Raw genomic sequence first — 20,655 nt, 5'->3', positions numbered from 1 at the left:
CTTCAGATTTTAAGGAAAAATCTTCCTAAGCTTAATAAATATTCAAGTGGGTTTGAATAGACTTTCTCAGTTACTTGGTCTTATCAGTAAAAATAATAATAATAATTACAGGTTAGATGCATTTAATTGCTGGGGAGAGCACTAGCTGAGAAAGTGACATTACCAACACTGGGGGAAACAGCGGACTCACAAAAATGTGCAGCCCGTAGCAAGTAGGTCAGAAGGCAGAAGTACTTACTGCAGGTAGGTGCCGGCTGTTTCTTCTGCTCTGAGCATTATATATAGTTCTATATTAGCACACATACAAGAAAGGTATGCTGGTCATATATCCTCAGCATTTATGGCAAATTATTAATCAAGTCCCACCTGAAACAATTTGTTAAATTGATTTTAATCACTGGGCCTCTCATGTGAAGCTTTGTATAATCAGCATTTCATTTACAAAATTAATTGCCTGATTGATTCTCAAGAGGCAGTAGCTGTCATTACACTGCTGTCATAACTTTTGAGTAGGGGTGTCACAACACGGAATTCTGACAGTATGAAGAGCACTGCTATTTAAAAATTGAGGGCGGGGAGGTGGGGGGGAGGGGGGGGGAAACAAATACAGTGATTTCACCGAATTGCTCTTTAGCCTGATAGAATGTTAAAACCGTTTCCTATGAGTTTCAGACAGCCTCCTCGTTTTCCATTCATTGAATAATGCAGCACTCAGCTATTCAGTCTCTTTTCTTAGAAGCAGGTCCATTTAATTCAATTTTATCATAGTTGTGGTTGCATAAAATGAGTTTGTTGTTGAATATACAAGAGATTTAATCACATGCCACTCCAAGGTTGTTTATGGAACAGAGTTTGACTTTGAAACGCGTGGAACTTCTTCCCCATCCACAACCTTCTGGAAAGTTATTTTCAGCTAGATGTTGTTGTGCTTCTGAATGGAGCAAAACAAACCATACCTTACAGAGCTTCTTATCTAGGGCCTCCAGTACAGCATTTCGTTGTTGTTGTTTTTTTCCTCCCTTAGTATTTTAGTTTATCCAGGAGGCCTGAAACCCTGCAGGAGCTGGAAGCACGGCTCCTGCCTTCACCACAGACCCGTCTTCACCCATAGGGCTGCATTCCTGGAGAAGGCTGCTGCTGTGGGGCGGCTGTGCAGGCCAGCGGCTGGGGCACTGAGTCATGAGACTGGGCTGCTATTCCTGGCTCAGCAGCTGACCTGCTATGCAAACACAGGCACAACTTCACCTTTCTGTGACTGGGTTTGCACTCTCGTTATAGCAAGTACTATATGCACTCTTAACAAGGAACAAGATGTGAAGATTTCTAAGATTTTGAAGAGGCTGATGTCAGTTATCGTCAACAAGAAACAGGCTTAGGAGTCAGGAATGGGTAGGCTATGGGACTTTCAGAAAGGTACTTCCAAAAGGGAAAAAGGTCTCTGAAAACCTCTATTAAATAAACAAACCTTAAGCTTCACCCAGGACACTATTAAAGCTTTTGAGATACACAGCCATTTCTGAGATAACTCCAAAAATAAGCTCCTCAACTTCTCCGATTCAACCTTATGCACTAGATTGCTTCAAGTATTCCTCAACAAAACAAATGTAAAATGTAAGAAGGCCATGCTCTGAGACTACAGTATTAGAAAAAAGCAAATGACAGCTCTTCAGAAATGAACTGTACCTCTGGCTGGCTTTTGCAATGGACTTCACCAGGATAAGCAACAGACTAGGTAACACTGGAATCTAGGGGATATTCCAGAAAACTCAACACATTCCCCCAAGCTCCTACTCTTATCCCTGACTGCTGCCAAAGATCACCTGGCACAGCTCTCTGCAGTGCCCTGCCACGCACACAGTGCAGGTTGCTTTGGTACAAACAGAATGATGCAATTCCCATCTCTTTTTGCAGATCTCTGGGTACATGATGAATGAAAGAAATAAAGAAAAACAAACAAAACCAATATCAAATTTGCAAAATAGAAAGGATATCGGGATGAAGAGGCACCATGGGATAACAGAATGGAGAACTCTTCCAGGCAAACAGAGCAGTAAGTTTCGGCTCCTTGTTCACAGCAGTAAGGTGCGATTGCAGCTAGAGGAAGTTCTGAAAGTTCTGCCCCCACTGAGAATTGGTTACCACAGAGTTACATTCCACTGACACACCAGGAAGAGAAGATCAGAAAAAGGAGAAAAATCAGCTGCCTGGCTTGCATTGATAGACCGAGATGTTAAAAAGAACTATAATGCACTGACTTGTTTCTAGCCTTTTAGTAGGTAGCTTAAATATTAAGCTAGCTTTTTCTCTTCTCAAGGCTTTTCTTTTTTACCATTATGTAAGAAATGGTTTTAATTAAGTAAGAAAACAGGGGGAAACCCCTAGCCAGAGCCAATACACACAAAATTCCTAAAGGATATATTTAGGATGGGGATAATTGGAAGGCAAATTCGGTTCTATAACAGAAGCCCTGTCACTTCTCCAACTGCCAAGAAACTGTTCCTTGCTCCTGTAACATATTTTCTATGTTAAAACTGCTTCCTGCAGAGACTGGAAAAACTTGTTGTAAATAGCACAAAACATTAATAATTACCTGGAAACTAACCGGTTCTGTTTTTTAAAAAACCTTTTGTGCCACAGTGGATCTGTATTGCACTGGTGGAACACCACAAAATCCCTGTCCCAAGCACAGACATGCCAGCAGCTCAGTCCAAGGGTCAGCCAGAGACAGCGAGCCTGGGGCCAGGCACCCTAACTGCGGGGCTGCAGCAATGCCATTCTGCTCAGTCCTGCCTGTGACTAGTTTGCATTTATAATCCTCTTCCTCATCAACGCGGGCACCATCAGGAGCATGGAACTAACTTTCTGTGAAGGAGCAGAACAAACACATTCACCAGCAGCAGCAGGTGATTTAAATCATTAGAAAAGGAAATAGCTCTTTTCAGTAGCTTAAAAATAAATAAATAAATAAATAAAAATCAATCACCAGAACAAACTACAGTTATGAGCGGAAGTTTTCATCATTGATTGAAAACATTTAATAGTTAAGTAATAAATCAGACGAAACAGCTGAATGAAGGTCAAAGCCTCTGTGCTACTTAAGAGAACAATGTGATTGGAAACCATGAATTCACACCAGCTCTTTTGTATAATGTAACTGATTCCCAAGTATCATTTTACAATTCTGATTAGGTCTTACAAAAATCTTGTTTATTAAATTGCTTTCTTTAGGCATGCATAGCTGCTAATTTGTTTCCAAGTAAATCATGTATCATCTGAAAAAGATTACATTGCAACAGGGAAACGGCACTCCTGGGATTACGCTTCATCTGGATTTTAGAATTAAAAGGACAGATATTAGAGGAGTTATAAATTTCCCTTCAAAGGTGGTGGTGGGAGAACTGCCTGCAACAGGGTAATTCTGAACTGAAAGAAGAGCACAACTCGCATGTGGCGGCCCTACCAAGATGCACAAGGCAAGTCACAAATTGAATGGATCTGTTTACAGACTTAAACTTTGAATTCTTCAAGGACAAAAACAACAAAACAAAAACAACAAAACACAGACCTTTAGATCAATGCAGATGTATTTGCTGAAACATACTTTGTAAGCAAAATAAAGAAGAAAAAAAAGAAAAAAATCTTTGCTGGTTGAAAGCATTATCAGCTCCAAAACTCACAGGTTTCGAACTTAAAATATTCTCAGAGGTTTGAGAAGCTCTTCCAGAGAACTGTGCAGAACAGACCTCCAAAAACATATTTGCATATTAACATTAAGTTCCCTGTGGCTTACTCTGGAATCTGAGCTGGGTTTAAGAGAGACCAAACTCTGCTTTAAGCCCGGTGACTTCACAGGCCGCTCATCCAAACCAGGTACTCAGTGCTCTTTTTGTCATCTCTCAAGAAGGGACAGATTCCTTCACAACCACGAGCAGACTACAAAATCATTTAGAGCACCTCAGCACAAGGAAACACACACATACAGCACGTGCGTATGGATAAGAGTGGAACCAGGGAAGTGGGATTCATCACAGATATGAACAACTCTGCAGTAAGTGATTCCAGATGATCCAAATTAAACGCATGGTTTTAGCGTACCTATTATATAAAAAAATCAAATCTGGTATGTACAAAAATGATGTATTTTCCAAAACATCATCTACTTTTAATATCACACCATTACATGAAAAATCAACACTCAAGTCATATCTGGTCTGAGAAGTATTAAAGCAGAAAAGGCTTCTCCAGTATTTGTCATTAAAAAAAAACCTTAGAAGGAAATCTGAATAAACCATGTTGATAGGATTTCCTCCTCCATCCCAAAGCAGAAACCATTATTTACAGATTCTGTCTGCCTGAAAACTCTTGGCTTCTGTCCATCTCCATGCCCATCTCTTATTTCCCAGTCCTTAAGAGAGCCCACAGCAGCCATCGTGTGAAAATACCAACGCAGATTTCCTATTGGCACTTCAGAGAAAGCCCTTTGCTTGCCAGAGAGGATACCCAGAGCTAACGAGTCCCGTTCGGCCACAACCCAAGATAAAGTATGTGCAGCTTCCTAAAAACTACCAAATCTCAAACAGAGAAAGAAATGACTGCTTTCAAAACACCGAGGCAGTACATGTGCAGAGAATCTCTCCTGTGTGTCTGAGTAAGCAGTTTCTGAGGGGAACTGCAATTTTAGTGTATTTACATCTAATCTTCCTCCCTTCTCCAAGGCTACAACATACAGCCATCTCCTCCTGCAGCTGATGAGGGCTGGAGACGGCTCATTCTGTCAGAACCACTTGGCCTAGTCAGAGCAGGTCATTTAGCAGCAAAGACAGATGTTTCTCAGACGATATAACTGGAAGGAAACACAGAGCAAACAAGCCCGAAGAATCATTTTATCAACAGGGTATCTGCAATTCCAATTTTATGTATTGTTCAATTTACAAAGACGTTATTCATCTGACACTCATTTACAAACTTCAATTTGGGATTAAAGGGATACAGATACCATGTGTAAAATCCTGAAATGTACATCCTATTTTTCCTTCAAAGAAAAATAAAGAAATGTTTCTTAAAGCCACATTATCCACTTCATATCTAACCTGGCATTCTAGCTAAGCCCACCTCTTTCCCTTCACTCCCATTACACTCCCACCCCAAGTTGTTGGGGTTTTTTCTTCATCTCTTTCACACAAGAAATTGAATAAAAAAAGGAAAACCAAAACTAATTATACACCAGAAGTACTGTCAAATATGAAAAGAAAATGTTATGCATTTTTAAAGTAAATCTCCTAGTGCCCAAGGAGATGAGACACCAGTTAAAGCCAACACAGAACAAGAGCAATTTCAGGAAGAAATACACCTGAGAAGCAGAGCAGCAGTTATTTTTAGAAATGGGTATTACATTCGACACTACACAAACATAATTAGACTATTCTGACAGAAAGAATTGTTTTCAAAAGCCAGAAAAACAACTCAGATACTTAAAATAATCCTGTATGAATCTCCATATCCTCTCACACTAATTCTATGCCAAGTTCATCTCACACTGAGCTTCGAGGAGGTAAATACATATGTATAAATAACTTTCAGCATTGCTTTTTGATCAGCGCTTTACTACTGCATGACAACAGGATACAGCAACATCTGTCATGAACGGTTTACGTCTGCCTCATTCTGCCTCGGAGCGGAGGGATGGATTAAATGACCTCTTCATGTCCCTTCCAGTCATGCCATTCTATGATTTGGTGATTATTACATCATCTTTATTTTAAGGCTTCTCCTGCTTCTGCAATTTGCTTTTCATTTGAAGTCGTAAATTTCAACTTCTGGCATAATGAGACAACATGGAATTTATAACACTACCAGCATTCTAGAAATACTGATAAAAGAAAGTTAAGGGCACAACAACAAAGTATGTTTTCAAACCAGTTATTTCATAAGAAGTAAAAAAGATTTTTAAAAACGCTTCTAAAACACTGACGTTGCTGTTTGCAGAAACTGCTTAAATCAGAAGAGTTCCATTATTCTGTTCTGAGGGAGGTGTGCAGATGAGGATGAGTGAGCTGCGTTCAAGGCAGCAAAGGAAACACTGGCAGAAGAGAACCAGAACACATGAGTAATGTCAAAGTGGTAGCCACATCAGTGCCCAGCTCTATGTACCTGCTTCTACAGAGAGACCAACTCTATCAGACATCTTCTGGACATCTCCACCCTTCCCTGGAATGCATCACATACAGAAGAGTAGCTACACCCTGCTTTTCTTCTGCATCCAGTCTGGGGGGCTCCTTGCACAGCTTGTGCCCAGCGCATCAATTATGGTCCAATCTGCCTTGTGTGAAGATCAGTAAATTTCACTAATTCTCCAAACAATTAACATTTTTGGTAGCATTTTTTTTTCAACTTCATCAAGGAAGCCACTTTCAGAGATCCACAGAGATGCATGCAATTAGAGGCGCAGCACAACAGAGCTCAAAGAATAATGAGGAACAGGAGACAAAAAGTGTCCAACGCAGAACTCATTATTCAGCCACAGACTACTCCACCTGTTGTGCTGTACAACGAGTACATGTAAAACCACAGAAGGGGAAAAAGCTGCAGATATATCCAAGCAGCTCGGAACATGAATTTTGATCCCTTTTCACATCCTATTGTTATCCACGACCCAGGAACCTGTTAATTGGCCTAAGTAATTGGTTTAAAAACCCAAGCCCCCATCACAAAATCGTACTAAGAAAATGCTTAGACACTTATCACGACCAAGAAATTCTTAACTAAAGTTCAAAGCTGAAAAGACACTAGGGGCTTGTCTACACCGAAGAAAGAAAATGCATAATTATATCAATATAACTAACTCAGAGTGGAAACTTACTCCGGTGTAAGAGTACCCTTTTCCACTGAAGCCTACGTGCTTTGGAAGCAGAATGAGATACACCACAAAAACTCTTATTCTGGTATAAGAGGGTCTCCGTAGGGAGTTATATTGGTATAATTATAGCATATAATTATAGCACATAGTTGTACTGGTAAATTTCCTTCTGTAGACAAGCGCTAGGTGCCCAGTTCACATACATTTAGTAGCAAAACAAATGGTTATCAAATTCCAATAGAGGCACATGAAATACTTAGCTTTTATTTTTGTCTGATGAACCATCTTCATTTCAAAGTGATGAATTACTTCAATTAATCTTCCTTGCAAGTGCCTCTCTCTCTACTATCCTATATGGTGACAGATTATTCTTCTGGCGGAGGCATCGTAAACTAACGCTTTGAGAATGGCTGTGATCTCTCCCATACTGATTCCGGCTCCCATAACATAAAGCGAGTGGTAAGAAATCAGGTCCAAGTAGAGAACATGGTGCTGTTCACACATCTAACTGTTTAGAATCATGCCTTTTATAGCATATTAAACCTAATTTAAACAGTCAGCATTTCAGAAGTGTAGTCCCATTCTTTGGACAATTCCGTTCTCACCTTCCTTGCTACAGAAGCTAAAACATTTCATCCAACCTTGAGGAGGCCACGCTTCCTCCTACCCTCACTCAGGGCAGCCTGGTCTAGTAGTTGGCAACCCTGCATATAGCAGGGGGGTTGAAACTAGATGATCATTGTAGTCCTTTTCAACCTAGGCCATTTATGATTGCATGATTCATGGGAGAGGGAAGAAAGTACATCTAAAAAGGCATGACACCAGTTGAACTTCAAACTATAAAAGCCTTTTTCGAAAATATTCAACTTTTCAGAGGATACAGAGCTCGAAAAAAAACAACAGCAAAAAAAAAAAAAAAACACAACAGAAAACCACACAAGTTTAAAACAAATAAGTTGTCCCTTTAACAGAAAGATCCCTTAAAAATGGAGTTCTGATGGAAGGGCTGGAGAGCAGGAGCACCAACACAGGCAGTGCCTGCAGAGAAGGAGCCGTCTAACTGTGACCACACAGAGCTTTACAATGGATCATGGAGCAATACCTGCACGATAAGATCCATCTTCCAAAGCCTGCATCTATGCACAGGAATAGCATCCCTAAGCGTTCAGGTCAACTACTCTGAAAATTCATTCCACTGTTTTCAGATGAGCCAGTATGACTCCTGTCTACAAATATGCTTTGAAAGAAGCGCTGACAATTTTTTTATGAAAAAATGTAACTAACATAAGAAAAGCAACATTAAAAATAACCAACAACAAAACCTCCAATCAGGTATTACAAAAAAAGAACAAATGTATCTCAGCAAGCTTAACAAGAAATTGCTATTAAAACAACACTTTTACCAGGACGATGGGAAACGTTAGTCCAGAACTCCAAACAGAAACCTGGGTTCTGTATGATTTGAAAACACCACAAACAGTGGAAGGAATTAATTTCACCCGTCCTTTGACACCAACACCTAAGCCTGTGTGCCCAACACTTTCTTTACAGCAAGTGGGAAAAGGCAGAAATTAAGGGTGCAACTCATCAGACCTGTATGCCATGTGTGCTTTAAGACAAGATGATTCTTACCCAGAAATGACTGTTTCTCTACACCTAAGACAAGACAAGCCCCAACAATAAGATCAGGTATAAATGCCTGCGGTACATACAGTCAGATGAATCACAGAACCGTAGGGGTTGGAAGGAGCCTCCAGAGACTGAGACCAACCCCCCTGCCAAAGCAGGTTCCCTACACCACGTCACACAGGTGGGTGTCCAGGAGGGTCTTGAATATCTCCAGAGAAGGAGACTCCACAACCCCCCCTGGGCAGCCTGTTCCAGTGCTCCGTCACCCCTGGACACTGGCTTTTTCAAAGATATTGAATGCTCGTTCAGCCACTACAGTCAACACATTCTCTCCAATTCCCATCTTTGGGGGAAAAAAAACAAAACGAACAAACAAAAAACCAACCAACCAAAACAAAACAAACAAAAAAAAACCACTAAATTCGGGCTTGATATCCACACAAAAGGCACATGCCTGTTTTGTTCAATACACTTATGTGCTTCAACCTTTCATCTGCTTATTTGCTCTTACTTTCAGCCCCTAATCCTCGAAAGTCAAAAGGAACAAAAAGCCTTCTTTTAGAGGAATATCCACTGGGTCTTCTGATAAGTATCTAAAGATTGAACTCTATTAAAAAGAAAAATTCCTTGCTTATTCCCAAGCATGAATCTAAAGTGATGGGCAAACCGTGCCACTGAACGCTCTAGATCAGATGTGTATTTGGAGGGGAAAAAGAAAAAACAAAAACCGAATAAACATTACATTCTCTCCCTCATCTAAAAAGTTAGATATAACTCTTCTATTTTCAAGAATAATTACTGTTCTACCTACTCCTGGCACCCTGTCTGAGGCAACTTGCTACAGTAGATCAACCGTATGTGAGTTCAAGGACTTCTAAAAAGGAAATGCACCATCTGAAATCAGAACTGCTTAGATCTTCTGTTACAACGCCACGACCAGCCGCAGTCCTAAACAGAAAGTGTCTACTTTCCTTTCTCCAGCACTTCAAGGGAATGCATCGACCCAAAGCAAAGAAAAAAGCCAAACTGAAGCAGGAGCGCAGAGCAGGAGCAAACAGGATGAGTCAGGCTCAGCTTGAAAAAGCCAGAAGGCCAGTTAACTATCCCAGTCAAACCTGAGATCTTTCTAACAAACAGCAAGTGCTGTAAAGATATAGCTCAGTATTTTAGGGGCAAAGCAGAACTTAGAAACCACCACACAAGGAGTAACTGGCCTCTCCTTCTATCTGAATCATTAAAGTATTTTCCTAGGAGAACAGTGGCACCTTAACTAACTTTTACACAGGCTTCATTCATCAACTTAACGAGCCGCATCCCCTGAGAAAATATGGCATGGGGGAATAACAGACAAACAGCACCAGCACCTTGCTTCTTTCTACGCCCTAACCTTCAGGTGTATGATTTGTTCTAATCCTATTAGGGTTTGGGGTTTTTTCCCCCAAAACCACAAAACCTGCCAGGAGAGCTGCCTGGCACACACCTTCCCTAGCAACATTTGTGAGAGATCCCCTGGAGAATGGAGTCACAGGTGGCTGTGGGTAACAGGGCCACTCAAAATCCACCTCTATTGAGATGTGTGCTCACATTGCTTGCTCTCACACAACCATAAAATGGGATAAGACTTCCAATGGGAAGCTTCTCCATCACCCCGATGGGATAGAAAGTGAAAAAGATGAATTCAGAGTAAACATTACTTTTTAAAAGGAGTATCAAACGAGACAAAGGAACAACAACAAAAAATCAAAATGTTCAGACAAAAGAGATCAGCAGAACTTTGGTAAGGAAAGAAATGTGACAGAAGAAAGTACCTGACAAATAACTTCACTCTCCCTGCAGAACAGAAAGCAGGAAAAGCCTTGAGCAACAGTATTCTACCACGCAGCTGACATAAAGCAGTGTGGCATCCTCAGCAGAAGGGAAGAACAGGTGGGCCCTGCTGCTGCCCACAGCCTCCTGACCAGCAGCACATCCAGGCCCTCTCTGGCCCTCCGCCCTCCACTAGGAGAAATGGGCCCTGAAGAATTAAACGGAGGAACAGGGGCAATGTAAGTACAACCCCACCCCTATCCTATGAGCCAACTGACCTGTGCACCTGAACCTCAGCCTCGTTGAGGGCCTAAGGGAGGCTCAAGCTCTCAGCAGCCCTTACTCACAGAATCACAGAATCACAGAATTGTAGGGGTTGGAAGGGACCTCTAGAGATCATCGAGTCCAACCCCCCTGCCAAAGCAGGCTCCCTACACCATGTGACACAGGTAGGCGTCCAGGCGGGTCTTGAATATCTCCAGAGAAGGAGACTCCACCACCTCCCTGGGCAGCCTGTTCCAGTGCTCCGTCACCCTCACTCCTGACAGTGTGGGCTGCAGCACACTCAGAGCCCTTCCTAATTTGCTGAATGGTTTTTTTTCTATTGCAATACTGGAGAGCACAGCAACATGTGGAGAACTTGAAGGACGCTGCTCCAAAACACTGGAGAGCTCGCTACAGATGTGCCATTGGTCCCTCCTAGTCAAAGGAAGAGCTCAATTAAGACAGGAATTTTTCTTCTGAATGATTTTAAATGTCTTCTTTCTCCCTGTGGTTGGATCTTAGTTAGTGTAATTGCTATTTATATCAAAACATTAAAAGGTCTGGTTACGGGGTTTATTAGAAAAGCAAAATGTGTTTTTAATACTTAAAAGAACCACAACAAAATACTTTGCAGCGCTCCTTCCCTGTATTTGCATACCACATGTTCAACAACAACAACAACCAGCATTTCACAGAAAGACAAAATTCCAGAGCTAGCACGGAAATAGCAGCTCTGAGCATTCACTCGCGGGAAAACTGCCGCTGTGCCAGGGAGGGGGTCGGCAGGTGATACACGACAGGTTCCCGACTGCAGCAAATACATGCACTATCAATCGAAGCACGGTGCGAAGTATGGGGAGGTTCAAGGTGAGGAAGCGGCACCCCTCGCAGACAACGGGCAGCGCCTCCAGCCTGCACCTGCCGCGGTCACCTGGGCACGGGTGCCGGGGAGAGCCCGGCAGCGCGATGGTGGAGCGGCGATAGATCGCTGCTGGCAGCGACCGGGGGGAAAATATTTTCATCATGTGACTCGGCGCAAGCGAACTTGTTTGCTGCGTGCGTGAAACTTGTACAGACGCCACAAATACCGCGTTTATAACCGGCTCCGCACAGCGGCCTCATCTCCCGCGGAGGAGGAGCAGCGCAACCCGCCCGGCAGCGCTCCCGAGGGACGAAGGGCACGGACCGACATGGACCGACATGGACCCACACGGACCGCAGCGGCCGCCTCGAGTCCCGTCCCCGCCCGCTGCACAGCGCCGCGCCCCGCCCCGCCCCGCCCCCCGCGTTTGTCCGGGTCCGCCTTGTGCTCAGCGGGTCCTTCTTCTGGACGGAGAAATTTCAAGTAACTGCAGCACGGTGAGTTTATACATATCGCAAAGGCACGGCTATTTAGCGTGATACCCGAAAACAAGTATCGATATCAGTGTTTCATCTAAAGAAAATATCCAGAATATTCACAACTCAAATCGCAATGCAGGAAAAAGAAATAAGGACAGAATTTACATTGTGTCCAAATCAAAGGCTGGAAATAAAGCAGCCCAAGGAGATGCTCAGAGCTGACACCCCAGTACCAGCTCACCAGTGGGCACTTCCAGATCCCACCCAGACAGAGGGCAGGCAGCAGGACACCCACGGCCCCCACATGCATCATGTGTTTGAACACTTCACCCACATGGCAGCGAGCATCTCAGCACACCGACTCCCTGCTACCAGATATGACCAAGGGCAGAGCCAGCACCCCAATGGGAAGCCCAAATGGGAGGGCTGTGCTGCCAGCCAAAGACCCACAAATGGGCTGCTGCCATTCAGAAACTGCAGCCCCACAACGTGGCACAGTAGTTGTCACAGAATGAACTAGGAGCACAAATGCCCTGTGTATCAGTACTCTTCCAAACCACACACGCTCAACACCTTTACACAGATTCCACATCTGTTCTGATCAACACATAGATGAGACGTTTTGATACTAACGTCAGGATAACGATCCTCCAATACACTATGTTCCGAATAGATGCAAGGGCCCTCCAGGTGAAGCTGTGTACATAGGGGCAGCTAAAACGTACTCCACCTTCACAGGAAGGACAATTCCCAGGTGAAATGCAATCCTTAGGCAAGACATAGAAACTCATCTGTGAACAAAACCCTGCCTCTTCTGAAAGATAAGGAGGGGTATAAACAGACACTTGGTTGTCCCCCACAAGACAGGGCTGAAAACACAAGCTTCTTCTATAGACACAGTCAGCAGAATTTCTCTTTTCTCGGCACAGGAGGACACCTTGGTTCGGTTTCTCATAATTTCCCAGTCAGAAGATTAGCAGCACCCCTGATAAAGTGCAGCTTTGCTTTGAGAAGTTGCTTGTCACATTCTTGTGCTGTGCGTTCACCACATCCCAAACACTCTCTCCTGGGACTACTCCCTTTAAGGAGGGCAGTCTGTCTGTGGGAAAGCAGGCAGGCCTGGTGGCAGGGGAAGCCCCACGCACCCCACAGCCCAGCATGGGGTGTCTTCACACTGCACTCATCGGAGCCACTCTCTGCAGTGCCTGCCCCACACCCAGCATGTGCTCAACCTCATTTTGCTTAGAGATCCTGTGAGAAATCCAGTGGCTTTACTGAAATGACACTGTACTGTTGTAGGGTTCTGAACATGAGGAATGCCAGCGCTTCAGGTAGCAGTGCCTGGTTGAAGGGGAGCCTGTGCTGATACAACAGGCCAATCCTCAGCTTCGCTCAGCCTTTTTTAGCCCTCTGTACACAGAAACTACATGAATGCCTGTAATGCTGACATTATCCCAGAACAGAATGCAACTGCAGCAAGACTGCATGTACCCAACACTAATTCTCATGGCACTAAGGCCCTGTTTAGCCCAGCCCGCAGGTGCACCGAGGTTTGCCCACCCACCTGAAAGCACATATTGCACGGCCCCATGTCCCACCCTGCACACGGAGCAGCATGTTGTGCCACCATGCACAGCGGGTCACGCAGGACCCACAGTTACTGAGGAACCAAAGTCAGCTGAGAGCAGTTCTGCAAGCACCAGGGGTCTCCTGTGTCCAGTACTGCTCGGGTATCCCGAGACAAGCCAGCTCCTGAGGACGCCATGGCAGCTGGGGAACATCACCCCAAGCAGATGGGATCTTCTGGAGCCAACAAGCTCCCAGAGGGTCACAGCTTCAGAACTGGAAGAAGGAAATCAACCCCCAGCTCACCTGCACCTCCTGCACCACAGCAGCGTGTCAGCCCTGCCCTATAATGCTGAATGAGGATGCGCACCATTAGGCAGCAGGACACACTGCAGAAATTCAGAGGGTAACATTACGATCAGATCACCAAAAGACAAATCTGATGGACAGAAACTTCCCAGCTTTACAGAAAAACAAGTACATTTAATACAGGCAAAATGGATTTTATCCAGATCTGATTGTCTCCCCAAGATTTTCATGTATTAAATGTATTTGCCTCTCTCTACAATATCAGAACAATGCTGCTCAATACCACTTCTCCACAACTGGTTTTCAAAACAAATTCGGAAACCACTAAGGTATACTTTTAATTTAAGTTTAATTAAAGTCCTCATTCAATCCTACCAAAACATGTATTTAGCACAGTGTAAATAGCCCCAAAATTGAAAGAAAAAAAAAAAAAAAAGGTTTTTTTTTCCCAAGTACCTTAATAATCACAATTCTAAAATACATTCCAGCAAGCAAAGCTACCACAAACACATGAGATTGGAAAGCCTTGAGCATGCATGCACAGTCAGTGTGGCAACACTGCTTTACATATCCACAGAGAATCCTCCAAGCCTCCTGATAAATGGCACGTTTTGAAGAAGTAATGAAATGTAACTTGCTAGGACACGGGTACAATCCTAAGGACACAACGATAAATAAACGGCTGCCATCCTCACACCAGCAATGGGAATCTCAAGTACCTATGATAAAACGTTTGAGGCGCAAATGTAAGGAAGAAAAAGATCTAACAGCAGCTATAACTTGTTTTCATTGCGTGAATTTCATCTAGTTTTAGGTAAGACGGTATTTCAGCATGAAGCACAATCACCTCATAGACTATGCTGAGTAATTTTGAAGATTTTATTTTATACGTGTAACTGGAAGAGATAACGGCAGATCAAATGCATTAGTTTCCCTCCCAGTGGATTTGGATCAGAATGCCAAAAGCCTGTTGCCAACTTGGTGGCAGAACCGCCACATGGCAGAGCTGGTAGGACAGCAGGCAGGCCTGCATCCCTCTTCCCTCACCGTACCTTGCACACAGGGTCCCGCTGTTTGACGTGTAGGCACAAGCACTACTACAGAAACCCAGGACCGAGCACCAAACCGCAACGTGTCAAATCCATAGTCGTAATATATATATAGATGCTACTGACTGAGAAAACCATTTGCAGCTTCTAAATGGAGGCTATGTGTCTAGTAAGCTGTTTATTCAAAAAAGCACAGGGAAGAATGCATTTTACTCTCCCACTGAGACATCAAGAATCTATTTGCCACACCACCAGCTGCTAACGGCCCTCGGACACACACAGGTCGGGGCTCTGCAGCCCTTAACCAGAGCTCCCAGCCAGTCTGGCACAAAGAGAGCTACAGAATGGGGCATACTCAGTTTCCCTGTTGCAAACCAGACGGCTGAGCCATGTGCACACCAACTTGGAGCAGCTCAGCAGATTTTCTCCAACACCCGGTCAGCATCCTGTGCCCTGCAGGCATTCCCAGAGAGACCCACGTGTTGTGTGTGTGTGTGTGTGGAGGTGCGCAGAAACGTCACACACGTGCACAAAGGAGGAGAGGTATGTATGGCATAGACAGGTACGTATGGCATAGACAGCCCGATGTGCTCAGCTGCTGCAGTGTAGATCAGAGCAGGAGAATGAAAGGAGCCTCAGGACAGTCCTATTGGAGTCCACTAGCAAGTTGAATAGTGGGGTCACCAGGCATTGCGCTGGTACCACAAAACCCCTCCACAGCTGCAGCACGCAGCAGCATGAACAGTATCAATCTACTTTGGAAATGCATGTTTCTTTGAAAACAAGAGGCCTCTTTTTTCAGCTGACACTTCCTTTCACTATCGGAACGGAGATTAAATGAAACTGAAGCAAAATTTCCTTGAATAATTTAACAGGCTGTACAAACACAGAACGGGCTTCCACGGCCTCCAAGCTGCCCACTGAGGCAGGAACCCCCTGCATGAGCATCTCGGCTCTCTGCTCACAGCTCAGCAGTTCCTATAGGCGTGGGGGCCAATCATCTCCTGCTTTGCAAAGACACATGACAACTGAGTGTATTCTAATGCCCGTGTACACACACACAGCTTACGCACAGGTGACTATTAAAAAAAACTAAGAGAAGCCTCGTGCTCAGCTGCTGGACTGGATCTTACCTTCTGCTCTCTTAAAAGCCTCCATTTCTCTACCTACTGATCAAGTGCACCTGGAGATGGACGCTTGGGAATTAAAAGGCAGCACACAGAAATAACTGTGTTCTGTAAGCTAACGGCAAGTATTTCCTTTTGGTTTTTTTAATATTTGATGCAACCCATTTTCTATGTTAAAAACGTTCATTTGAAAGCTAAGAAAAATTCTTATCTCAACCCAAATGCTTAGATGGAGAAATCTCACTATGAAGGACAGTGACGAGCTGCCTTTATTACTATTATTTTGAGAAAAAAATGACAAATAAAAAGATTAAAGAATAGCACCCTTGGCAGTCTGCTCTTTGTGAGCTGCATCTTATTTCCTTACGGTACCAGGGGAAAAAAAGATCTGTGAGAGAGGACACAAACCCATAAATATAAGGAAGTATTTCTAAGGGTCATACTGAGGACATAATGAATTTACTCTCGTGCCAATAAAAATAAAATACTTTTAACAATTCGTGCCATGAGAAATAGCGCTCTGAAGAACCATGTGCCGTGCTGTGCCTCTCGGAGCACGATTTTCCCAGCTTTAGAAGCAATGGATTCCAAACTGCCCGTGTTCAAACGCAAGCGAAAAAACGCGGTGTCCTTACATGAATTACAATAGGGTGCACGCGAGGAGCCTTATTACCCTGTGGCTCCCAGGGACCCCGATAGCAGGGCAAAATTAGAAAGGGAAAAATCGACGCTCAAAAGGAATCTCACTTCCGTGGAAGAAATAAAGGAGGCGGAATGAGACCCACAGACCCGAAGGAGAGCCCTGTAGGCAGCGGGCAGACACAGCCCGGGCTTCTGCTCCTATTTTTCACGCTCCACGCCTCCCCCACAGTGTCACCCCGTCTTTTCTCCGGGTTTTGTTGCTTTCAGAACGCACTGTACGGGCACACCCCGCCGTGGGAGCGCCCAAACATGTACGCCCGCGTTCGTTCTTGCCGGCGCTCACTGCTAAAAGCTATTACCGGATTTAACAGCTCTGTAACTGCAAGGACTCGCTGAAGGGAAAAGCGAGGCGCGCCGTCCTAGCGCGCTGCTCCGCCTCACAGCGCTCGCCGTCCTGCAGGGGAGCGGAGCGCAGGCTCCCACCGGAGCAGCACGCGGGGCTCCTCCCGCCGTTCCCGCAGCTCTCCTGCCCCACTCTGCTCGCTCCTTTGTACGGCGCCCGCCGTCCGCTCCCGGCAGCGCAGTGCACGGCGAGGGGTGCCGCGGGAGGCTGAGCGAGGAGCGAGCCCACACCGACGGCCTCAAGTTTACGGTGGGGTTTGAATCCCCATCCAGACGTATAAAACCAAAGCAGGCATTCTGTTTTCGCACGGCCCTCACACCCCTTGCATAACACCCGCATAACGAAGCGCTTCGGGAGGAGCACAAAAGGTTCCACGCGCGCAACTCGAGAGCGGCTCTCAAAAGCCGCCTTCCCGGCACGTCCCGTTAGCGCGGAGCCCGACCACCACCGACACCAGCGTGGGGCCGGCAGCGAGGAGGACGAGAGAGGGCAGGAAGGCAGGAAGGCATGAGAGCCGTCCTCGCCCCCGGCCGCCCCCGGCCGCCCCCTCCTCGCTGGCTCCCGCGCAGCCGCACCCCCCCACCCCCACCCGGCCGCTCGGTGTCGGCGGGGCCGTGGGTGCCGGCATCGCCGCTCGGCGCTGCTATTTACATCAGCGGCGCGAAGTGCCCAATGGCGAGCAGGGAGCCAATCAGATGGCAGATTAGATGTCAACTCGGAGGCAGCTGTCTGGAGACTGTTGCAGCCCGTTTACCTCCACAATTCAAATTCCAAACCTTGCGGAGAAGCGGAGCCGCTCCTCGACTACGGGCTCCGGCCGCCACGGCGACAAGCGGCGGTTCCCGGCCGGAACGAGCGCGGAGGGGCGGCTCTCGGCGGCGCCCCGAGCCTTAACGCCCCCCCCGGGCCACGACCCGCCGGGACGGGCCCGGCCCCTGCGGATGCGAGGGGCGAAGCGCGGCGCTGGGGCCGGAGCGGCGCCGTGAGTCAGGCGCACAGCGACGCGCACACACGCGCTCTTCCCACAGAGGGAGAGAGGGGAAAAAAAAAAAAGAAAGAAAAAAAAAAAAAAAAAAAAACACGAATAAAAAACTAACAGGCGAGCTGCGCTGAGCGGCGTGCACTGCGGTAACTCCGCGTTAGAGACAAACTAATTAGCGCGGACAACTCGCTGTGTGCGGATAGAAAAATACAGCCCGAACTGTTAGCAAAAGAGAGAAGCGCCACGGGAAGCCCCAAGGGAACGCACCGACCCGCACACACACAGCGCGGCCGCACGGCGCCCCATCGGCCGGGCCGGGCCCTCGGCCGCTGCTCCCAGCAGCAACGCGGCGCCGTGAGGCCCAGCCGGAGCCCGTGCCCGCAGCACGGCGGGTGTCGAGAGGGGGCAGCGAGCGGAGGGAGCGACCCACGCGGGGGATGGGGGGGGATGGGATGAAGTGTGGGGGGGAAAGGGCAAATAAAATCTGAATAAAAATAAAGAAAACAAAAAGCGGCGCGGGGACCCGCGAGCGGCGCGCGGGCCCCTTAGCGGGCGCCGCGGGGCTTACCTGCGTCCTGCCGATGGGCTGCGCGGTGCTGCCGGGGCTCATCGCCGGGTGGTTCCTTTGTTGCGCCGCTGCCCAGGCCGGGCTGGCCGCCCCGTACTGAGCGCCCATGTCCTTGCCCATGCCCATGCCCGCTGCCTGCTGGCCGCCCGGGGCGGCCGGCGCCGCCTGGGGCTGGGGCTGGGGCTGCGGCGGGGCGCCGGGGCCGCCGTAGTCGGGGTATCCGCCGCCGTAGCTCCGCATCATGGGGCTGGGAGACGTGAGCAGCTGGTTGAGGGTCGGGGTGGCCCCGGACGGGTGCTGGTTCTGCCCGGAGAACCGCGCGAAGCCGCCGGCCGCCGCCGCCGCCGCCGCCGCGCCGGAGGCAGCCTTGCCGAGGCCGGCCCCGCCGCCGGGGCCCATCATCATGCCGCCGCCCGGCTGCCGGGGCGAACCCAGCACCCCGTAGCCCGCCGCCGAGCCCCCGTAGCCTCCGCCGCCGCCGCCGCCCGCCACGGCTCCCGCCGCCGCCACGGCTCCCGCGCCGCCGCCGCCCGCGCCCGTGCCCGTGCCGCCGCCGCCGCCGGGCCCGCGGCCGTAGGGCGGGTAGTGGTTGTACTGGCTGTTGGGGTACCCTTCGTGCGAGTTCTGCAGGGGGTCCATGCTGTTGGGGGCCGCCGCGGGGTGCATTATCCCCATCCCGGGGCTTTGTTGTCCGCCATGTTGATCAAAGCAAGGCCCGGCGCGGCTCGCCGTAGCGCTGCCGGCGGCGGCGGGGGCAGCGTTGCCATAATAGCTGTTGAACTCCGAGACACCCACCGCGGAGGGGCCGCCGCCGCCGCCTCCCCCGCCGCCACCGCCGCCGCCGCCGAGGCCGCCGCCGCTCCCGGCGCTCGGGGGCGGCTGCTGGGGCTGCTGCTGTCCGCCCAGGGGTCCCAAGCCGGGGTGCTCGTAGCGGCCGCCGATGGGCTCGCCCATTTTGCCGGGCATCTCCTCCTCGTCGGCGCCTTTATTCAGCATCTGCTGCGGCGGCTGCTGCGGCGGCTCGGCCGGAGCGCCCAGGACGCCGTCTTTTCCTCCATGTTGCTGCTGCTCCATGTCTGCGCCGGGCTGCGCAGCGCCGCCACCGCCGCCGCCGTTGTTGTTGCCGCCGCCGCCGCCGCCGAGGCTGCCGCCGCTATTCTGCGCGGGATGGTGCTGAGGCGGCGGCTGCTGCGGCGGCGGCGGCGGGAAGGGGTTCAGCGGCTGCGGCGGAGCGTGGTGGCGGTGGTGCGGGCGGTGGGCATGGTGGTGGTGGTGGGCACGGTGGTGCGGGTGGTGGGCACGGTGGTGGTGGTGGGGCGGCGCGGCGGGGTGATCGCCTCCGACGCTCTTCAGCTTGTGGTTGGGGAGCAGCCCCGTCTCCATGGCCGAGCCCGGGGTGGAGGAGGAGGAGGAGGAGGAGGAGGAGGAGGAGGAAGGCGGCGAGGACGACGAGGAGCGCGCCGCGGAGCCGCCGCCGGCCTCCTTCAGCGCCGGCTCCGAGGAGGGGCCGCCGGCCGCGCTGCCGCCGTTGGGAGCGGCGCGGTGGGCCATGGCCGGCTCGCCGTGCTGCCGCCGGGCCGGCGCGGGGTGCTGCTGCTCGGCCGAGGGGCCCCCACCGGGGCCGCGCTCCGGCGGGCCCGGCGCCTTGCCCTGCCCGTTGTTCGCCCCCGCCGGAGCCGCCGCCACTTGCGCGGCCATGATCACCGCCACATCGCGAGGTCGGAGGGACCGGCGCCGGGACCGAAAAGACTAAAAATCGGGCAAAAAAAAAACAAAACAAAACAACAAGACGGGAGTTCGGCCCCCGCGCTCAGCGAGGGGGGTGAGCCGGGGAGGGGGGAGGTGTAGGGGGGGGTGGGGGATGAGGAGCGGGGCGACAGGGCTCGGCCGGGCCGGGCCGTCCCTGCGGGCCGCACAAATCCCCTTCTCGGTCCGCGGCCGAGAAGTGCTACGAGCGGAGCGGAGCGGAGCACAGCGCCTCACGGTGCGCGCCCGCCGCCGCGCTGTGACTTCATGTTGGAACTTTTTTGTTCGGCTTTAAATGAAACTTTTTTTTTTTTTCCTCCTTTCCTCCCTAACCCGGATATGGGGACGCGCACGTCTGCCTCAGCCG

At 48.9% G+C, this 20,655-nt stretch overlaps 1 protein-coding gene across 22 annotated transcripts in view; it reads right to left on the bottom strand.

Moving 5' to 3' along the window:
• Positions 1–20,329, bottom strand: part of ARID1B (AT-rich interaction domain 1B) — a 309,844-nt gene extending 289,515 nt beyond the window's left edge. For 8 of the 22 annotated variants that reach the window (XM_015858266.3, XM_015858263.3, XM_032443856.2 and 5 more), the window contains exon 1: positions 18,543–20,328. In XM_015858266.3, coding sequence (XP_015713752.2) covers positions 18,543–20,240 — 1,698 coding nt within the window. In that variant the 5' untranslated portion in view covers positions 20,241–20,328. Of the gene's footprint in view, positions 1–17,746; positions 18,023–18,542 lie in introns of those variants that run through there. The other 14 variants (XM_015858262.3, XM_015858267.3, XM_085541551.1 and 11 more) reach the window with 5 other exon arrangements.
• Positions 20,330–20,655: the final 326 nt, after the last annotated feature.

Source organism: Coturnix japonica, chromosome 3 (genome assembly GCF_054131305.1).
Source record: "Coturnix japonica strain WE chromosome 3, WE-NBRP24, whole genome shotgun sequence".
Lineage (NCBI taxonomy): Eukaryota > Metazoa > Chordata > Aves > Galliformes > Phasianidae > Coturnix > Coturnix japonica.
This window is presented reverse-complemented; position numbering and strand designations above follow the sequence as displayed.